This window comes from Artibeus jamaicensis, unplaced genomic scaffold (assembly GCF_021234435.1).
Source record: "Artibeus jamaicensis isolate MK-2021 breed Jamaican fruit bat unplaced genomic scaffold, CSHL_Jam_final scaffold_1964, whole genome shotgun sequence".
Taxonomy (NCBI): domain Eukaryota; kingdom Metazoa; phylum Chordata; class Mammalia; order Chiroptera; family Phyllostomidae; genus Artibeus; species Artibeus jamaicensis.
In genome coordinates, this window is record NW_026522030.1 from 13,312,773 (window position 1) to 13,332,988 (window position 20,216).

At 36.7% G+C, this 20,216-nt stretch overlaps 1 protein-coding gene across 3 annotated transcripts in view; it reads right to left on the bottom strand.

Moving 5' to 3' along the window:
* Nucleotides 1-20,216, bottom strand: part of FSD1L (fibronectin type III and SPRY domain containing 1 like) — a 58,815-nt gene that overhangs the window by 20,384 nt on the left and 18,215 nt on the right. For all 3 annotated transcript variants that reach the window (XM_037152734.2, XM_037152733.2, XM_037152735.2), the window contains exons 6-8: nucleotides 15,747-15,868; nucleotides 10,652-10,861; nucleotides 8,847-8,945 (exon numbers count right to left, since the gene is read on the bottom strand). In XM_037152734.2, coding sequence (XP_037008629.1) covers nucleotides 8,847-8,945; nucleotides 10,652-10,861; nucleotides 15,747-15,868 — 431 coding nt within the window. The remainder of the gene's footprint in view (nucleotides 1-8,846; nucleotides 8,946-10,651; nucleotides 10,862-15,746; nucleotides 15,869-20,216) is intronic.

Sequence of the window (20,216 nt, forward strand, 5' to 3'; positions counted from 1 at the left end):
ACATTGGAGCACCTCCCTGTGGAGCAGCCTGCACAGTTGATCCTCCGCAGAGGGCAGAGGTTGGTGGTTAAGTGGTCATAGCAAATCCTTGTAGCTGACTGGCCTGAATAAATCCCTCCCATTGACCTGTCAACAGCAACCAAGGCTCAACTACAAGAGGAGGGTGTACTCAATACAAATCATGGGCACAACTTGACTATCCAGCTTAAGTGATAGGGGAGGCTGTGTTATTGGACCCTACAGGACACCTACTACAGCAGGCCACACTACCAAGACATGGACTCAAAGCAGCTCTACCTAATCCAGAGTAATGAACACAGGGAGGCTGCAAAATGAGGAGACAAAGAAACATGGCCCAAACGAATGAACAGAACAAAACTCTAGGAAAAGAGATAAATGAAATGGAGATATGCAAGCTATCAGATGCAGAGTTCAAACACTCAAGGAACTTAGTGAGGACCTCAATAGCATTAAAAAGATTCAGTCAGAAATGAAGAATACACCAACTGAAATAAAGAACAATTTACAGGGAAAACACGGTAGAGTGGGTGAAGCCAAGAACCAAATCAATGATGGAACACAAGGAAGCAAAAAAAAAAAAAACAACCAATCAGACCAACAAGAAAAAATAATTAAAAAAATTAGGACAGTAAAAGCAGCCTCTGGGACAACTTCAAGAGATCCAACATTCAAATCATGGGGGTGCCAGAAAGAGAATAGAAAGAGCAAGAAACTGAAAATCTATTTGAAAAAATAATGAAAGAAAACTTCTCTAATTTGGTGAAGGAAATAGACAGGCAAGTCCAGGAAGCACAGAAAGTCCCAAACAAGTTAGATACAAATAGGCCCACTCCAAGACTCATCATAGTCAAAATGTCAAAGGGTAAAGATAAAGAGAGAATCTTAAAAGCAGCAAGAGAAAGGAAGTTAGTTACCTACAGGGGAGTTCCCATAAGACTGTCAGCTGATTTCTCAAAAGAAATTTTGCAGGCTAGAAGGAATTAGCAAGACATATTCAAAGTTATAAAAAGCAGGGACAGCCAAGATTACTCTACCCAGCAAAGCTATCTTTTACAATTGAAGGGTAGATAAAAAGCTTCCCAGACAAGAAAAAAAAAACTAAAGGAGTTCATCATCACCAAACCATTAGTACATGAAATGTTAAAAGGGTTTATTTAAGAAAATGAAGTTCAAAATTATGAACAATAAAATAGCAAAAAATACAATGTATCAACAACTGAATCTAAAAAACAAGCTAAGCAAACAAGAAAAACAGAATCATGGATACAGAGAGCATTTTGATGGTTGTCAGATGGGAGGGGCTGTGGGGTAATGGGTGAAGCAGTGAGGAGGTTAAGTACAGTTAGGTAGTTAGTTACAGAATAGCCATAGGGATGTTACAAAGTACAGTACAAGAAATGGAGTAGTCGAAGAACTTACACGTGTGACCCATGGACATGAACGATGATGGGGGGATTGCCTGAGGGAGAGGGGGGTGCTGGGTGAAGTGAGGGGCGGAGAAAGAAAAGTCAGGACAATTGTAATAGCACAATCAATAAAATATAATTAAATAAGAAAAATTGAGACCATGCACTACCAAAAATGAACTAAAGAGGGTTAACCTCTATATCAGCTATTAGGTAATTTAATGAATGTAAGGGCATTTGCAGTTTTTGAGAGGAAGAAAAAATGACACTAACTCTAAAGTATAATCAATTCTCAGTTACTTGTTGAAATCTGAAGGCTGGTTTGAAAAAATAATAATTAAAAAAATAAATTAAAAAAAAATCCTAAGGCTGTTGTTCTCTAATGCTTCACGATGGGTAAAAGTCAATGGCGGCAAGAAAAGGGATCACTTCCCATTTGTTTATTTCCTTTTGTTTCCCTTCCCTAAGGAGATATAGCCAATAAAATATCGCTACAAGCAATGCCCAAGTTTTTGCTGCCTATGTTCTCTTCTACAATTTTTATGGTTTTGGGTCTAACATTTAAGTTTCATTCATTTTGAATTTATTCTTGTGTGTGGTGTAAGAAGGTGGTCCAGTGTCATTTTTCTGTATATATCTGTCCAATTTTCCCAACACCATTGGATAAAATATCTTTAGCCCATTCTATGTGTTTGCTTCCTCTGTCAAATATTAATTTCTGGGCTTTCTATTCTGTTCCATTGATCTGTGTCTGTTTTATGCCACTTCCATGCTGTTTTGATTACTATCGCTCTATAGTATAGTTTGATATTGGGCAGCGTGATTCCTCCACCCTTGTTCGGCTTTCTCAGGATTGCTGTTGCTAGGCAGAGCCTTTTGTGGTTTCCACATAAACTTTTGAAATATTTGTTTCAGTTCTATGAATTATGTTATTGGGATTTTGATAGGAATTGCACTGAATCTATAGATTGCTTTGAGTAGTATGGATATTTTATTATTTTTTTTTATTTACACTTTTTAAAAAAAATTTTATTTATTTATCTTTAGAGGGGAAGGGAAGGAGAGAGGGAGAGAAACATCAATGTATGGTTGCCTTTCGTGCATCCCCTGCTGGGAACTGGCCTGCAGGGAATCGGCCTACAACCCAGGCATGTGCCCTAACTGGGAATCAAACCGCGATTGTCTGGTTCGCAGGCCCGAGCTCAATCCACTGAGCTACACCAGCCAGGGGTCTAGTATGGATATTTTAATGATGTTAATTCTTCCTATCAATAAATGCAGTGTGTGCTTCCTGTTATTTTTACCTTCTTCAATTTCTTTCTTCAGTATCTTATAATTTTCTGAGTACAGGTCATTCACATCCTTGATAAGGTTTATACCTAGGTATTTCATTCTTTTTGAAGCAATTATGAATGGGATTTTCTTAATTTCAGTCTTTGATAGCTCATTATTGGCATATAAAAATGCAACTGACTTCTGGATATGAGTTTTGTATCCTGCTACTTTGCTAAATACATTTATCATTTCCAGTAGTTTCTTGGTGGAATCCTTGGGGTTCTCTGTACAGTATCATGTCATCTGCAAAAAATAACTGTTTTACTTCTCTTTCCAATTTAGATGCCTTTTATTTCTTCTTCTTGACTGACTGCAGTGGCTAGGACTTCCAGTACTATGTTCAATAAGAGAGGTGAAAGTGGACATCCCTGTCATATTCCCGATCTTAAGGGGAACACTTGTAGTTTTTGCCTGTTGAGTATAATGCTTGCAGTGGGTATGCCATATATAGCCTTTCTTATATTTAGGTATGTTCTTTCTATTCCCACTTTGCTGAGAGTTTTGATCATAAATGGATGCTGCATTTTATCAAGTGCTTTTTCTGCATATATTGATATAATTATATGTTTTTTATTCTTCATTTTGCTAGGAAGCAAAAAACAACCAATCAGAACAACAAGAAACAACCAATCAGAACAACGTGGTGAAGCACATTTATTACTGATTTGCGAATGTCGTACCAACCTTGCATTCGCTGTATTCGGTTTCCTAATACTCTGTTGAGGATTTCAGCGTCTATGTCACAGGTGGCAAACACAAGGCCCGTGGGCTGAATCCAGTCCACCGCCTTGTTTTATCTGGCTCAGCACCTTGTTTCTATCCGGCATTAGTGCTGAGCTCTTGCTTAACTGTTAAAGAGTAGTTACATTTATATAGTCCTACAATTACATTCAGACCTCTGAAGGCAACCAGGAGGCTGATGTGGCCCCCGGTGAAAATGAATTTGACACCCCGGTCTATGTTTATCAGGGATACTGACCTATAATTTTCGAACTAGAAACTTTTTTTGTAGAGCAAATGAAAACATCAACAAAATAAAAAGACAACCAACAGAATGAGAGAACATATTCACTAATACAAAAGGGTTAATACCCAAAATTTATGAAGTACTTACAAAACTCAACACCAAAAAACAAATGACCCAATTTAAAAATGAGCAAAGGACCTAAAGAGACACTTCTCCGAGGAGGACATACAGATGGCTAACAAGCATATGGAAAGATGCTCAGCATCACTAATCATCAGAGAAATGAAAATTAAAACTACAGTGAGATATCATCTCACACCTGTCAGAATGGTAATCATCAACAGATCAACAAGCAACAAGTGCTGACGAGGATGTGGAGAAAGGGGAACTCTTTAGCACTGTCGGTGGGAATGTAGACTGGTGTACCCACTGTGGAAAGCAGTATAAAGATAACTCAAAAATTAAAAATGGATCTGCCTTTTGACCCAGCAATCCCACTTCTGGGAATATAGCTGAAGGTACACAAAACGCTAATTCAAAAGAACGTAAGAACCCCTATGTTCACTGCAGCTTTATTTACAATCGCCCAGACATGGATACAGCCCAAGCGTCCATCAGTAGGTGAATGGATAAAACAACTATGGGACATTTACACAATGGAATACTACTTGGTTATAAAAAAGAAGAAAGTCCCCCACATACAGCACCACAGTGTAGTGACATAGGTTGCCCTGCTCTAGCAAATACCTAAGGTTCTGCCTCATACTATATAACAGGTGTGCTGATAGAAAAAACAAAAAGGTCCAAACAAAAAATAGATCAAAGCTCCAGAAAAAAAACAACTAAGCGATGAAGAGACAGCCAACCTATCAGATGCACAGTTCAAAATATTGGTAATCAGGATGCCCATAGAACTGGTTGAGCATGGAGGCAAAATTGAGGGAAAAGTGAAGCCTATGAAAAGTAAAATAAAGGGAACCAAGAGTGAAGGGAAGAAAACCAGGACTCAAATCAACAATTTGGAGCAGAAAAAATAAACATTCAACCAGAACAGAATGAAGAAACAAGAATTAAAAAAAAATAAGGAGAGGCTCAGGAACCTCCAGGACAACTTAAATGTTCCAACATTTGAATCATAGGGGTGCCAGAAGGAGAAGAAGAGGAAGAAAGTGAAAGCTTATTTGAACAAATAATAAAAGAGAACTCTCCCAATCTGGTGAAGGAAATAGACTTCCAGAAAGCTCAGAGTCCCAAAAAGTTGGACCCAAGGGAGCACATAATTATATTACCTAACATTAAAGATAAGGAGAGAATCTTAAAAGCAGCAAGCAAAAAGGAGACAGTTACCTACTAAGGAGTTCCCATAAGATTATCAGCTGATTTCTCCCAAAAAACCTTGCAGGCAAGAAAGGGCTGGAAAAAAGTAATCCAAGTCATGAAAGCCAAAGACCTACATCCAAGATTGTTCTATCCAGCAAAGCTATCATTCAGAATGGAAGGGCTGATAAAGTGCTTCCCAGACAAGGTCAAATTAAAGGACTTCATTATCTCCGAGCCCTTATTATATGAAATGTTAAAGGGACTTATCTAAGAAAAAGAAGAAGATAAAAAATACAGACAGTAAAATGACAACAAACTCACAACTACCAACAACTGAACCTGAAAAATCTAAAACCAAAAACAAACTAAGGAAACAACTAGAACAGGAACAGTATCAGAGAAATGGAGATCACATGGAGGGTTATCAATGGGGAAGGGGAGAGATGGAGTGGGGGAAAAGGTACAGGGAATAAGTAGCATAAATGGTAGGTAGAAAATAGACAGGGGGAGGTTAAGAACAGTATAGGAAATGTGGAAGCCAAAGAATCCACATGTATGACCCATGGACATGAACTAACGGGGGAAGGGGGGGATGGGCGTGGGAGGTGGTGCACAGGGCAGAGGGGAGGAAACGGGAAATAGCATAAACTGTAATAGCATAATCAATAAACTACATTAAAAAAGAAGAAAGTTTTACCCTTTGTGATAGTAGAGATGGACCTGGAGAACATTATGCTAAGTGAAGTAAGCCAGTCAGAGAAAGACAAATACCATATGATTTCACTCATAAGTGGAATCTAATGAAGAAACTGAACTAACAAGCAAAGTAGAGACAGACTCATAGATAGAAGGCAGGATGACAGTGAAGGTGGGAGGAGGTTAGGGGATGGAAAGATTGAGCAAAAAGGAAAAAGGACTCATGGACATGGACAACAGTGTGGTGATGGCCAGGGCTGGAGTGTAAGGAGACTAAATGGTAATGGAAAAAGTACAATAAAAAAATTTTTAAATGGAAAAAAAGAAAAAGTGGTGATAGCAGGAGAAAAAAGAAATGAAAAGAAAGGAATCATTCCCAAGCGACTTGAAACCAGACTTATCAAACACCACAGCACCCAACCAAATAAATAGGCATGGGTTTCAATCCCAGGGATGTAATCTTTTCTCTTTCTTCCTCTCTCTCTTCAATGCTATCCCTTAATGGAACCTCAACCAAGTTATTAAGGGACAATACTGTTGTTGTTTTTTTTTAATCGTTTAAAAAAATTAAGACTGATCTCAAAAGTGAGATCTCAATGTTAGTCCTGTCTCTCATATAAGCCCCATGATATAACTAGATATTAGTTTCTATATCTATAAAAGTCTGTGAAAACAAAGTACCAAAAAACAGAGTACAGAAACATTCTAAGGGTTTAATGCATATCAGCGACTGCTTTTTTGGTTTTGTAAAACATTACAGACATTATAATTTGAGGCCACAGCATAAATTGTGATTAATATCATATCATTTGCCTTTACAAGAAAGTAAGGGATAATATACTTTTAAAATTCTGGTTGTAAGAACTTACATATCAGTTTTGACTATTCCAGTGACAGAAGAAATAGTGCTACATAAACTGGACAGACAAAAATTAACTATGGTCACTATTTTCCACATCAAGCACCATTAAGTAGCAGGCTACAAAATTTAAGTAGATAGGCCTCAAGTATGTAATTTCCATCTCTCTCCCTTTCCCTCCAGTTCATTTTTCATACACTTAATTCTACTGATTGGTCAACAACAGCTGCAGCAAGCCAGGAAAATTAGTAAACAAGTGTTCAGTATGTCATACATGTCATTTTTTTAAAATCTGGACTTTTCCCGTGGATCTATTTCTCCCATTAATAGCCATTCTAGTGCTATGGAATAATTTTTTAAAAATCTGTGACCCATAGCTATTTAAAAGACAGTTTTTATTCTGGATGTCCCTGAAGTTCAAAGTCACTCTTCAGCGGTCCTCAGGGTTCAGTTTCAGTCTGTCCGCAGCCCAAGGGTCTACCCCACAGTGAGAAGTGTTTGAAAAAACTAGAATTGACTAGTCTTTCTCTACAAATGTTAAGATCAAGAATTTGTCTGGTAAGATCCAGATACAGCTAACAAGAGCTGCCAGCCCAGCTCCAAGAAAACTATAAACCAGCTATTCATTTTCCTGATTCTACTGAATTTGCATTGAAATTGACAATTCACCACATTTAGGTCCAAGTCTGTTCACTGAATATAAAAGGTAAATAAGAAGGAATAAAAGAAATAAAAAGATACAATATGCCTGAGGGAGAAGAATGCAATTTTACCTGACATAGTTCAAGTTATGTAGAAAAGGTTATCTGCCTATGGCTACTGTGAAGTGGTAAAAAATCGCTCAAGAAACCACGGTAATGCTGCCCTGTGATAACAAGTAATTCAAAGAAACTACATTTCTTGGCTGAGTTATCTATAGTTCTCAAATAAAAAACATATGCTAATCCAAACAAATTACTTCAATTCAACAAATTACTTTCAAACCAAATTACTTAGGTTTTTTATTTACCTTTGTGCTACAAACATATTCTTTTGAGTTTATCTTATCAAAAGTCAGGAGCCTACCTTGTTTTATTCTGATACGATATTTTTATATCCTCCTCCAAATCACATCTAACTTCTGCCACGCAAACCTACTCAAATGCTGCATGAACTGGAGATCAGTGCAACACCTGAAGTCCTGAGCACCTACAGTAACAATGTGTGGAATCTGATTCCAGAGGTAAACCCAGTCAACCTACTGGGACCTTCAAATTGGTCAATACCTGAAAAACCTTCTGTATTAAAACATGGGACTTAAAATAAAACTCTATGGAGTTTCAACTAAATCCAAATTGCTCTCATAGACTTTAAGCACGTGGGTTTATGCCTTCAAAAGGAGCTGGCACAGGACTTGGGAACAAAAGTTTTTTTTTAATCCTCAACCGAGGACATACTTACTGATTTTTAGAGAAAGGAAAAGTGAGGTGGGGAGAGAGAGAGAAACACTGATGCAAAAATGAAACTCCGACCCGAGACAGAAACACTGACTGGCCTCTCGTACAACCTCGACTAAACCTGCAACCTACACATGTGCGCTGGGCTGGAATCACCCCGGGACCTTTCGGTTCACGGGACCACGCTCCAGCCAACTGCGCCACACCAGCTAGGTCTGGGAACAGATTCTTAGCCACACCTTTCCCAGATAGTACTAAGGGATCACAGGCAAGTCACTGAACATATTTGCACTTCAGTTCCTTCTGCAAAATGGCTATGGATAATATCTATTCTTACTGACCTTCCAGAATGGTTTTAATGATCAAATGAAGAACCATGAGAGTGCTTTGTAAACATGAATAAACTATATAAATGTTAATTTCTACAATATGATTTAAGAAAACAGAGAGGACCTGAACTAAACCAAAAAGGTACCTCCCTATATCACTGAGCCATAATCAGTTCCCTGGCAAAACTTTGGACACATCTCAGTGATGTTATGTATTTATGCTAAACTGAAATTTGTTAACTAAGCACATGAGAATGTAACACTATCACCTCGGTCTATTTTACCTATCTGAATACCATGATAAAGAAAACCACCACGGAGTCCTAATTTATCCATCTTAAAATTCCTATTGCTGGGAATTCCAGGCAGGTAAAGGAGGGAATGCAACCAGACGTGAGATGCTGCTTCTGTCACGAAGACTCTAACACCTTCACAAGTTGTTCTGTTTTATGCTGCATAAACAGCTAGTGATCTTACCTTTGGTCTCCAGAGTCACTGGGTCAGAACACTCCCCAGCCACAGCTTTGTTACAAGCTCGCACTCTGAAATTCATATACTTGGAATCAAACCTTAAGCCTGAAAAAATGAAAGTGGTTTTCAGACATAAAAAGTAAAGGAATCTACTCCAAAAGTATGAATATGAACCTTAAAATGGACTTTTTTCTCTCTTTGGAGCTTTCTCTTTACTGAGAAAGAATATAAAGTCATGTTGAATGTATAAATCATTCACAGACACGGACAACAGTTTGGGGATTGACTGTGGGAGTGGGGAGTGGGCTGGGCGGAGGAGAACAAGGCGGCGGGGGCGATGGGACAACTGCAATAGAGTAACAATAAAAAAAATTTTTTAAATTTATGTTGAAATGGTAATAATGCCTAAAATAAGAGGATTCATGACTAATCTATTATTTTCTTCGAAAGAAATAAATTATACAGTTTATCAATGAGGTTTTTTTAGAACCTCATGACAAAAAGGTACTGTCAAGCCTCGTGAAAAGTAATGTTTCGTTCAAAGTTGCTGCAGTTTAAAATAACATATTCAATTTCTCAAAGTAGATAGCCTAAGGAATTTTTATACTTATGAAAAATTGTCTTTTTATGTGGAAATAAATTTAAAGCGAAAGTGATACATAGGGATTAATCCCAAAACTCTGAAGTTAGTCATGTCTAGATTAAAACACTCCAAAACTTATTTAGCTATGGGACTCTCGACATGACAGAGCCACATGTCTGAAACTGTAAAACAGAAAATAATAAAACTGACCTTGTAACTATAAATATTAAATGAGATGTACTATGGAATACATTTCAGCCCAGCTCCTGGCAAATGGTAAGGGCTCAACAATGACAAAGTTAATAATATTACTGATCATATGTAAGAAGGGTTTAACAACTCAGGGGACATTCAGCCATTTCAAATACACAAAGTCCCCTATTTATAGAGATATCTTTCTGAAGACTTTCAAGAAACCAACAAACAAATTTCTAATTGCAAGTCACAGTTCTACGTTTTAAGTATTACTGCGAAGGTAATCATAAAAGGGAAAAGGCAACAATATTTGTGGGAAAATGTCTATATCTAAAAATTGCCAGCTTTTTTGCTGTTAGGTATGGGGGGTTAAATGGTTACAGAAAGAGACTTGACTTGGGGTGGTAAACACATAATACAGTACACAGATGATATGTTGTGAAACTGCTCACTTGAAACCAGTATAATTTTGTTAATCAGTGTCACCCCAATAAATTCAATAAAAAGGAAAAAATTTTAAAATGCCAACATAAAAGTTAAATGTTATTCTGACATATTATTTCCAGAACATCCCTTCATGTCTGTTCTATATACGTTGTTTTATCAGGTTGCAAAAATCCAGAAGTAATTTAAATTACAGTTTTCTTGAGATTTTAAGAGGAATTCATTTTTATAATGAATAAGTAAAAAATTGCTTGGCACCCTGGCCAGATGGCTCAGTGGTTGGAGCATCATCCCACACTACACCAAAAGGCTGTGGGTTTGACTCCTGATCAGGGAACATACCTAGGTTGCAGGTTCGATCCCCCACTCAGGTATGCACAGGATGCAACCGACTGATGTTTCTTTCTTACATCAATGTTTTTTCTCACTACGCCCCCGCCCCCATTCCTCTCTCTAAAAATTAATAAACATATCTTCAGGTGAGGATAAAAAAAGTCACTTGGCTGAAAAAACTTTATATTAAAGTAACACAAAATATTTTTCACAACTATATTTTCTGAGAAAGATTCATGAAATGCAGTCATTTTACCTGACAGTGTATATTCGGTAGCCTTAATATTATCGATGATCTCCCAGCATCGCTCATCCTTTACACGGGGAAGTCCATCAAAATTGGTTTTCCTGTATTCCAGTATGAAATGGTCGATCTTGTTATCTTCTTCTGGCATTCTCCAAGCCACGGTTACAGAGTTGTCAGCCACCAAACACTCCACTGGATCTATCTCCGGAGCTTTGGGGACTGAAGGAAGAAAAAGGCTCATTCCTCATTTATTGTAATACTAATTCAGCATTTATGTTTGTCATTCAAACTATGGTTTTTCGTGTTGCTTTTGAACTATTCAATTGAATCAGGCCAAGAGAAGGTGTATCCTATAAATACAAAATAACTATTTTCTGTTTAAAACTCTGTTTAAAAATTCATGTTTCAAAGTTTCTTACTAGACTTACTCAAAGTTTATAAAATCCTAGTTAGCAAAAACCAATTCAAACATGCTAATAAAGAATCAAGAATGACTTGTTCCTTCTCAAAATGTACTTTTAATCTATTTCAAAAATAGAATAACTTGCTTTGAATCCAACAGTTTAAATAATTCAAGTTATTTTCAATCCATTTTAACTCTTGTTTATAAAATAATTGTAATTTTCAGCACTAAACACAAATGAACTCCCCAAGTACTCCCCAAAATACTTAAGAATTTTAAAGTGTTTCTTCAAAGAGTTCCATGAGTCATTAGAATAAATTGGGACCAATGAGCCACAAACATGTGAACATAAATCAATTCCTTTTCAATGAAGAGGTTTCTCCACAGATTCTCAACAGTAACAGTTTCATTTATGTAACAACAGGCTAATTGAAGCACGTGGCCCTCCAGTGACACGGGTGTGTCTGAAATGTGTAAAACTGTGCAGGTGTTGTATTTGAACATTTTGTCACTAAAAAAGAGAGTTTTAAAAGATTTACTCCAAGTATGAAAGGGTGGTTCGAAATTTTAAATCAATGTAATCTATCACCTCACAAGAAAAAACATACGATCATATCAACAAATAAAGAAAAAACATTTGACAAATCCAAACATTCACAACAAAAAATTCTCAGCAAACTAGGAACACGGGGGCGGGGGGGGGCTTCACCTGATAAAGAACACAGACAAAAACCCTACAGTTAACATTACACTTAATGTCGAGAAACTAGGTATTTCTCCTCTAGGGCAAGGATGTCCCCTCGCCACTCCCCTTCAACACTGTACTGGAACCTCTTGCTAAATTCAGTTAAGACAAAAAAAAAAAAAAAGAAGTAAAAGGTATACAAATTAGTAAGGAAGAAATGAAACTGTCTTTGTTTGCTGATGACATGATTATCCTTGGAGAAAATCCCAAAGAATCAACGAAAAAATTCCTGAACCTAGAAAGAGATCACAGCAAGTTTGCAGGACACAAGGGATGAACCGGCAGATTAGTTTTAGGGCAGTGAAACTCTTCTAAATGACAACGTTATGATGGATATATGACATTATACATTTGTCGAAACCCACTGAATTGAATGACACAAAAAGTGAACTCTATTGTAAACTATGTGCTTTAGTTAATAATAATGTATCAATATCGGCTCATCAATTATAACAAATGTACCATACTCATACAACATGTTACTAACAGGGGAAATTACATGTGGGGAGGGGGAAAGTATAGGTAACTCTCTGTATTGCCTGCTCTATTTTCCATAAACCTAATCCTGTTTTAAAAAACAAAGCATTAATTTAAAAAACTGCAATAACAACAAAGAAATTATATACAAAAGTTAAAATGGAAAGCAAAGTGAGAAAACAAATAACAAAGTAAACGTCTTGGATAAAAAAATCAAGAGAGAGATGAAAGGAAATTGATGTAAATGTTCAATCTTCAAGCCTAACTAGTAAGAAAGGGCAGGAGGAAGGGAGGTGGAACAACGGATCTCCATTAACTATAGTCTCCAAAGTTCGACTCTTACATGTGTGTAATTGTGCAATAAATGTCTGGAATCTCATAGACCTTAACAGTAAGACAACATACAACCAAAGAAATATTTATCATTTGTCATTATAATTAATTCCCTTCATCTGTCTTACGGAGTTTTTGTCCCTATAACAAGTAACAGATATTAGTCTCTATTGTGGAACATAAGCAATACAGACTACTATTCATTGTCAAGACAACAGAACACAGATATTCATAATTTAAAATGCTCTGTGTTGCCTACATGTGAGGAAATGTAAATGCCTATTTGGCATATAGAATTTCATAATTTTGCCAAGTCAAAAACCCATACTAAAAGTACTAAGAGCCTGGTAAAAAGAGGGTCACTTAATCCATAAGTGGATCTGGCTAACTCCCCACTCACTATATGCATCTCAAGTCAGCTACGGTATCAGTAAGAACAAAGTACATTCTTCTTTCTTGTAAAGAGTGGCCCCCAAAAGAAAGCAAACTGCTAAAAGTGGTAACCAAGCTAAAACAGACAAATACCACATCATCTCACCTTTAACAGGAACTTAAACAACAAAACAATCAAACAAGCAAACTATAACCAAAGACACTGAAACAGAGAACAGGCTGACAGTGTCCAGAAGGGACAGGGGAGGGAATTTCAGGGGAAAAGGGGAAGAGTTTGCAGGAACAAGTTATAAAGGACACATGGACGAAAACTAGGGGGTGGGAATGGGAGGGGGGAAGGGCAGGCTAGGATGGGAGTAAAAGACAAAACAACAATTCAACTGTACCTGAACAACAATTCAAATTAAAAAAAGATTTTTCAAATACAATAAAAATAAGAATTCGAGAAAATGGTGATGCTTGGGAGGAAAAAGGAAAATTGAGTAATTTAAGAGTGACATGTCAAATTAAGGTTGACTTAAATCTAATATATGTCAGAACTTCACCCAAGATTCTATACAGAAGAAAGAATTCATTAAATGAGGGATAATAAACTTCATGGGAAGATGAAAAGCAGTAAAATTATGTATAAAAATATTACATGACTTAGAAAATGAAGAACTCTCTTTTCTTGCCCTGACGGAGTGGCTCAGCTGTTCATGTACACCAGAAGGTTGCGGGTTTGATTCCTGGTCAGGGCGCATACCTAGGTTTTGAGTTCGATCCCCAGTGGTATGCATACGGGAGGCAACTAAGTGATGTTTCTCTTTCTCTCTCTCTCCCCACTTCCCCTCCCTTCACCCTCCTTCCCTCTCCAAGCATATCCTCCATGAGGATTTTTTTTAAAAAGAAAGAAAATGCAGAGCTCTCTTTGAAAATGAGAATGAAAAGCAGGTCACAGCAATTCCCATAACACAACAGTTAACTACCAATAGTGTGGAAACTGGTTCAAGAACTTTACTAAGGTTTCTCTGTGTGTGAGTGTGAAAGTACAAGTGGCACCAACGTTGCCACAAACACGTTTCTCTTTCCAGCTGTAGAACCTCAGAAAGAATATAAACTCTCAGTTTTAATGTATTTTTTAAAATGGCTTAAAGTAGAAGAAAATGACTTTGCAATTATTCATCAGCATCATTTCCACTTTTCAGACTCAGATCTAAGTCCACAACTCATGTACTACATATAACGCAGGGTAGACTTGACTTCTGTAGTAGCTATGGAAAAAATTACTAAGAGATAAAGGTATTCATTTTTTATTTAATCTGACTGCATCTTATAGGAAATTTTTATGCTAGAGCACATATTAAAAATTAGTAATATAAATTCACCTTTCATAAACTTAAACAATTATGCTTTTCATAAGGGATGAAACTCTTCCCTAAAAGGAGTTTTTTGAAATTATACCTTATTCCTTCAGACTATCTTAACAGTGTTCCAAAAGAAGCCCTAATTGTGCATGCAATCCACTTGACTATACAGTAGGCATGGCCTTGGTCTGTTAAGGTACTACTGAAAACTCAAGAGAAAGGAATGGTGAGATCACTTAAAAAAAAAAAAAAGAACCCCTGTACATTCACAATCCACCACTAAAATTAGAATTGGTGTGGGTGATAACATAATGGTTGGTGACTCTGAAAGGCCAATTTATAGGTGATTTCCACTGACAAGTATGCTTTCCTCCTCTACAACTATAGTTCCTTCTCTTGTCTATCCTTCTGTTAACTCCTCTAGAACTTCTGGTCTATACGACACAAGTTAATACTTCATGTGTGCTACCCTTACCAGTTCCATTAATTTCATGACTACTAACCTTACCTTTCCAATCACATTTTAAATCCCTGACCAAATATTCTGAGAAGAGTGGTTTCGTATCACCAACATTCTCTATTCAAAAACAGATAATCTCTAAAAACTGAAATCCACTTCTAACTAAGCAACTGTTTGAGAAAAACACTTCACTTAAAGAGATTTCCTGATCCCTCACATCACCATGTCCAAATTGTCTTAGCGATCAACATTAATTGATGCTAGCTAAACAGAGAATGCTACTAACTAAAAGGTCTCTAATAGGCTCTTTCATACATGTGGACAAATAATTTGGGACTCGATTTCAACTGGTTTGGCTACTGAAATATCATCACATGAATACTCTGACAAACCAATGTTAACATTATTACTGAAAATAAAATTCCACCCGCACCACCAGCAACCACAGCAGCGATGGTAACGACAGCAGCTAACATTCACTGAGTGTTAACTGTGTGACAGGTCGCATTTCAAGCACTTTATAGAGATTCCAATTCATTTAATCCCTACAAAAACCCGGAAGGATAACATCACATTTTAAAGATGAAGAAAATGAGGCAAAGTTAAATAACTTGTTCGAAGTCACACAGCAAGTAAGTGGCAGCCAACACTCAAATCGAAGAAGTCTGGGTGTAGACCCAGGATTAACCACTGTGGTGTACTGCTCCTGTCAAATGGACGATAAAATATGTCCCTGAATGGCATTCTTAAAAAATGAAATTTACATACCAGTAAAACAGTTTTCTAACAATAAAGACCTGTACATTTAAGCATTCCTTAGCAGAATGAAGAAAAAATTATAGTATATTTCTTTAATATTTACATTCCAATGTTCATGCAGAAAAATCTTACATAAAAAATATTTTTATATATAAATTTACATATAATATCTGTACTTACTTACTTACCTGGCAAAAACTTCAAAGTTTGCAACATCTGTCTTTCCTGAGAAAAATCCACCATTAAATGAGTCATGTTGTCACTGACCTTTGGTTTCAACGAAAGGCGAAAGGCGGAAGCCATTGTTACTCTACGGCAAATACAAACATACTTTTAAAACTAAAAGAATGGGAAGTATCGTTTATTTAATTTATAAAATGAAAAGATAGAAATTATTTCACTCTAGTGATTTCAGAAACTACATCAGAGATAACAAAACTAGACAGAAATTTGCTTAGTCTTTGAAAACCAACTAATTAAAAACTGTAAACTATTTTTAAACTTAAAGACATTTAAGATAACTTTAAGGAACTTTCTTGCAGCCAGTTTTATAAAACTGCACACAAATGCAACACGTACCACACGAGACAAACATTCAGCATCAATCATCTTTAACAGACCCAACGGCCATCTAACCCGCTGTGCACTCAGTCTCATCGACTTCCTGATGCCAGCCTCGCTCCTTTTCACATGCCAAATAGTGAACTGTACATACACCCTGATTCAAACGTTCCCCCTGGGAGTGACAGCTACTCCACGTATCCTCAAGTAAGAGCAGAGGTACACTGACCAAAGACTGTGTAGCTTGGGAGCTGCTAAAGACAGGCCGTGGATGAGAAAGGAGAGAAGTGAAAGCACTAGAAGGTGTCCCTCTGATGTGTCCACATCAGCTACATGGAAGGATACAGAAGGAACAGTTCTGTGAAACCCCATGCCACAGAAATAACAGGAGTTCAATAAATATGTATGAGATGAATGTGATACAAAAAACAAACACGCACACACAAAAGAAGCCATAACAGACTTAATTTCACCCACAGTATGGGGAAATTGTTCTGTTAATTCAAGCTGGGAAGAAAAATTATCATGTTCTACTAATTTGTCATTTTAACTCAAATTTCAGTTTTTCATATTACAATAAATTTCCACAAGAATCACAAAATACCTCCCGCTTACTATCTTTTGTCAAAGAATGACACAAAGGTAATATTCATCATGAATGTTGTACTCCGGGTACACAATCTGGGAGAAGAAGTGAACAGAGCAGGCGAAACAAAGAGAATACCAGGCCCAGTCACTCAGATCTGCCAAACCTACTCTAGAGATCAATGGTATGAAAGACACCAAACTTGTTGCTGTATTCAGTTATTTTGAGATGGAAAATGTCTAACTGTTGCTATATTCAATTACTTTATTTCATATTAAAACTAGTAAAGTAATCACTTTAGCAACAAAGTTAACTAATCTATCAAAAAGAAAGAGCTGACATGGTGAAAAATAATTTGTGGGGAAAGGAAATCTCACACTTAATGAACTGAGTATTTTTTACATACTACTTTAAGATGCTGACTGTCAATAACAATATTTCAGATTGTATCAATAAGAAGTTAGGAGCGAAGTCTAAGCCTTTGTTCTTTACAGCCCCAAGTATCTTTTGACGTGAAGACCTCTGAATGAGCTCTTTCCAGATGAGTACTTAGTAAATGCCCTTAGAATCAATGAATAGGTTTGCACCTACTTAGTTGCTTCTAAACCTGATTATTTAAATGCCTTTTTTGAACTGCTAAGACAAAAAATCCAAAAATATTTTAGGAAATTCAAATCTGAAACTGGAACTACAAAACTTGATTTAATCACTATGACCTTAGAAAAAGAAGAATGTTCCCCAAAAGTGCACTCAGAGAGTCTATCAAAGCCTAAAGAACAAGAATAATGACCTTCATTTTCTAGTCAATGAAAATTTCAGTCTCCATAAATCAACTTAGACAGATGAACAACAACGGTATAATTTTTCAAAAACTGAACTTTTTATTTTCAAACTGACTATATGTAGACAATTGTGCCCCAAAGCACAGGCTAACAATCTCAAATCCACAGATAATTACATTACAGGATCTGTGTCATTAGGAATGTTTGATTTCTCCCTGACTTTCTTGGTTTAGTTGTAATAGTAAAACTGAATACAAGGATCACTACTCTACCTCATTTTATTTAGGCAAAGAGAAAAATAACCACAAAACACACAGATGGACACTTTTAACTTCCTCAAACTACCTACCTAATTAATTATACTCTTCCTAATTAATTATACTCTTCCCTTAAGTCCCACAATGTACCCCAACTAATCACTTTCCAACGTTACTAAGCACCCAGAAGTACAATACCAGTGCTCTGTAAAGATGCAGAGATCTGCTGTGTTATCTTCTCATTTCTGCCTGTACTGTTCCCTGTCACTCCGCTATTCCTCCTGTAAAACGTCTGCCGCAGAAAATGGTCAACACTGACTTCTCACTTATGCTCTCATTTCCGTATATTCGATTCCTTGCTGAGGTATATTACGCACTCTTCCTTAAAAATACCACTTTCACCCTCATATAAGGGAGAAAGTTTTTCTTCCCTCAGTGAAAATAACCGCGTTATTATGACTATATATTAATTTTTACATAATAAATAGCAATAATGGAATTCTAGAAGCTTGGATATTATGAAACTAATGTTCAGGGAAACCTGAATGTTATGAAAACTAAAAATCAAGTTTAAAAAATTAAGCCAAAACCCAGAAATATTCCTTAGGTAGGAAGTAAAATTTTTGTGGGGAGTCTAAAAAAGAAGTATAGGCTTTGAAAAACAAAACAAAAGAAAAATAAATGGAGTTTGCCCCAGCAAAACCAAACCAAACCAAACCAAAAACCCTGACTCCTGAGAGCACCTGGATACTGATGAATTTGAGCCAAGAGTTTGGCTTAGATGAAGAGGAAAAGAAATCAAGCTTCACTAAAGAATACACTCAACCATGAACACTTATCATAAAACTAAATTCTGAAAGACAAATCTGGACAAAGAAAAAGAAGGCAGGGGTAAAAACAGAATTCTGGAAAGCTCAGAACCATAGGGGAAGAACTAGAGGGATTTTGCAAGGTCTCTCAAGGTCTTTGGACAGCCCAAAGCCTGATTAGGAAGTGACTTCTAATCCAGATAATCTGGGACCAGGGCAGGACTTAGTGAAGCAGGTGGCCAAATAGAAGAATAATGTAGCCAGGGCAGAAGATGGATCACTCACAGTGAATTCCAGCATACACAACCCCAAACTACCTTTTCCAAAAACTGCCTAGCATCCAGTCCTTGAACAACCAATACTTTTTTACCTTCAAACTGTCATAATCTCCTTTCCGTATTTGGAATTTATAAGAATAATTCATGTTTTTAACCAATCCCTATATTTGTAAAATATAGAAAAATATTAAAATTAATAGGTGTGCTAAAAATGCTGTGACAGTCATGTTAATTCTGCCTCTATTAAAATAAACAGCTGTGAGAGAAACACAGATTGAAGTCTTCAGCCAAGAGTAACAATGGGGGCACTAGTTTTCACTCTATAGTGACTAATTTTGTAAATTACCTGATGCATGGTAATTTCATCTAGGACTCATGGTGATCGCAATAGCTGTGCCATCCAGAGGGCCCCCTAATCCTCACAGGAAGAAACCTAAGTGATCCTCTCACTACAGTCGATGGTCAGTGACTAAGCCAGGCTGAGCTGAGCTATTGCTTCTGTGGAAACCCAATTCAAAATTGTGAGCAGCTCCTTCAGCCTTTTGCTGTCTTCATTACAGCAAGTACTCAGCGTACTCAATTTCCTTTTTTTACCCTCACCCGAGGACATGCTTATTGGTTTTAGAGAGAGAAGGGAGGTAGACAGGGAGAGAAAAATCAATCAGTTGTCTCTCGACCAGGAGCAGGGACCTCTCTTGCAGGTACCAGACAGGGGACCCGAATCCTCAACTAGGTCATGGTCCCCTGACCTGGAATCAAACCCACGTCCTTTGGGACCTTCCACACTGGCGAGGGCTCAATTTCCTTTCTTAATTTTGATTCTATCAATGAGAAAGACCTTTTAAGCTAAAGCCTTTCATTATTTTCTTTAATTTTCTTCCTATAAACTAGAAAGTAGTGGCATTAGAAAGAGAAAGAGATGGCACCAGGAGCAGGATGGAACAAGAATACAAAGGTGTTAAACAGGAGAGCAGTGAAGTAGGAGAGCTTTAGCTCCTGAAGACTATTTAAAATGCTGTGACTTCTCAGGAAATAAGACATGCCTATAAAATTGAAGGACAACAAAAAATGCATTCCAGGGATATATATTTTTAATTATTCAAAATGGTTCCCCATCCATTAGCATAGTTAATTAAAAACTGTACTAATACTAACTACATTATACCAGAAATGAAATTCTTTTGGAAGTACATAATTGTCAAAACTACTTTTTAAAAAATCTTGCTAATACATATATTGTTTACTCCAGAAAATATGCAGAAGAAACACAGGGTCTTTTGTACTTAACCATTAGGTATTTTAATTTTAACCAACAAGATTCTACTGAGAAACTTTTCTTGAATTTCATTTCTGACTTCAATATCAACACTTAAATAAAAATGTAG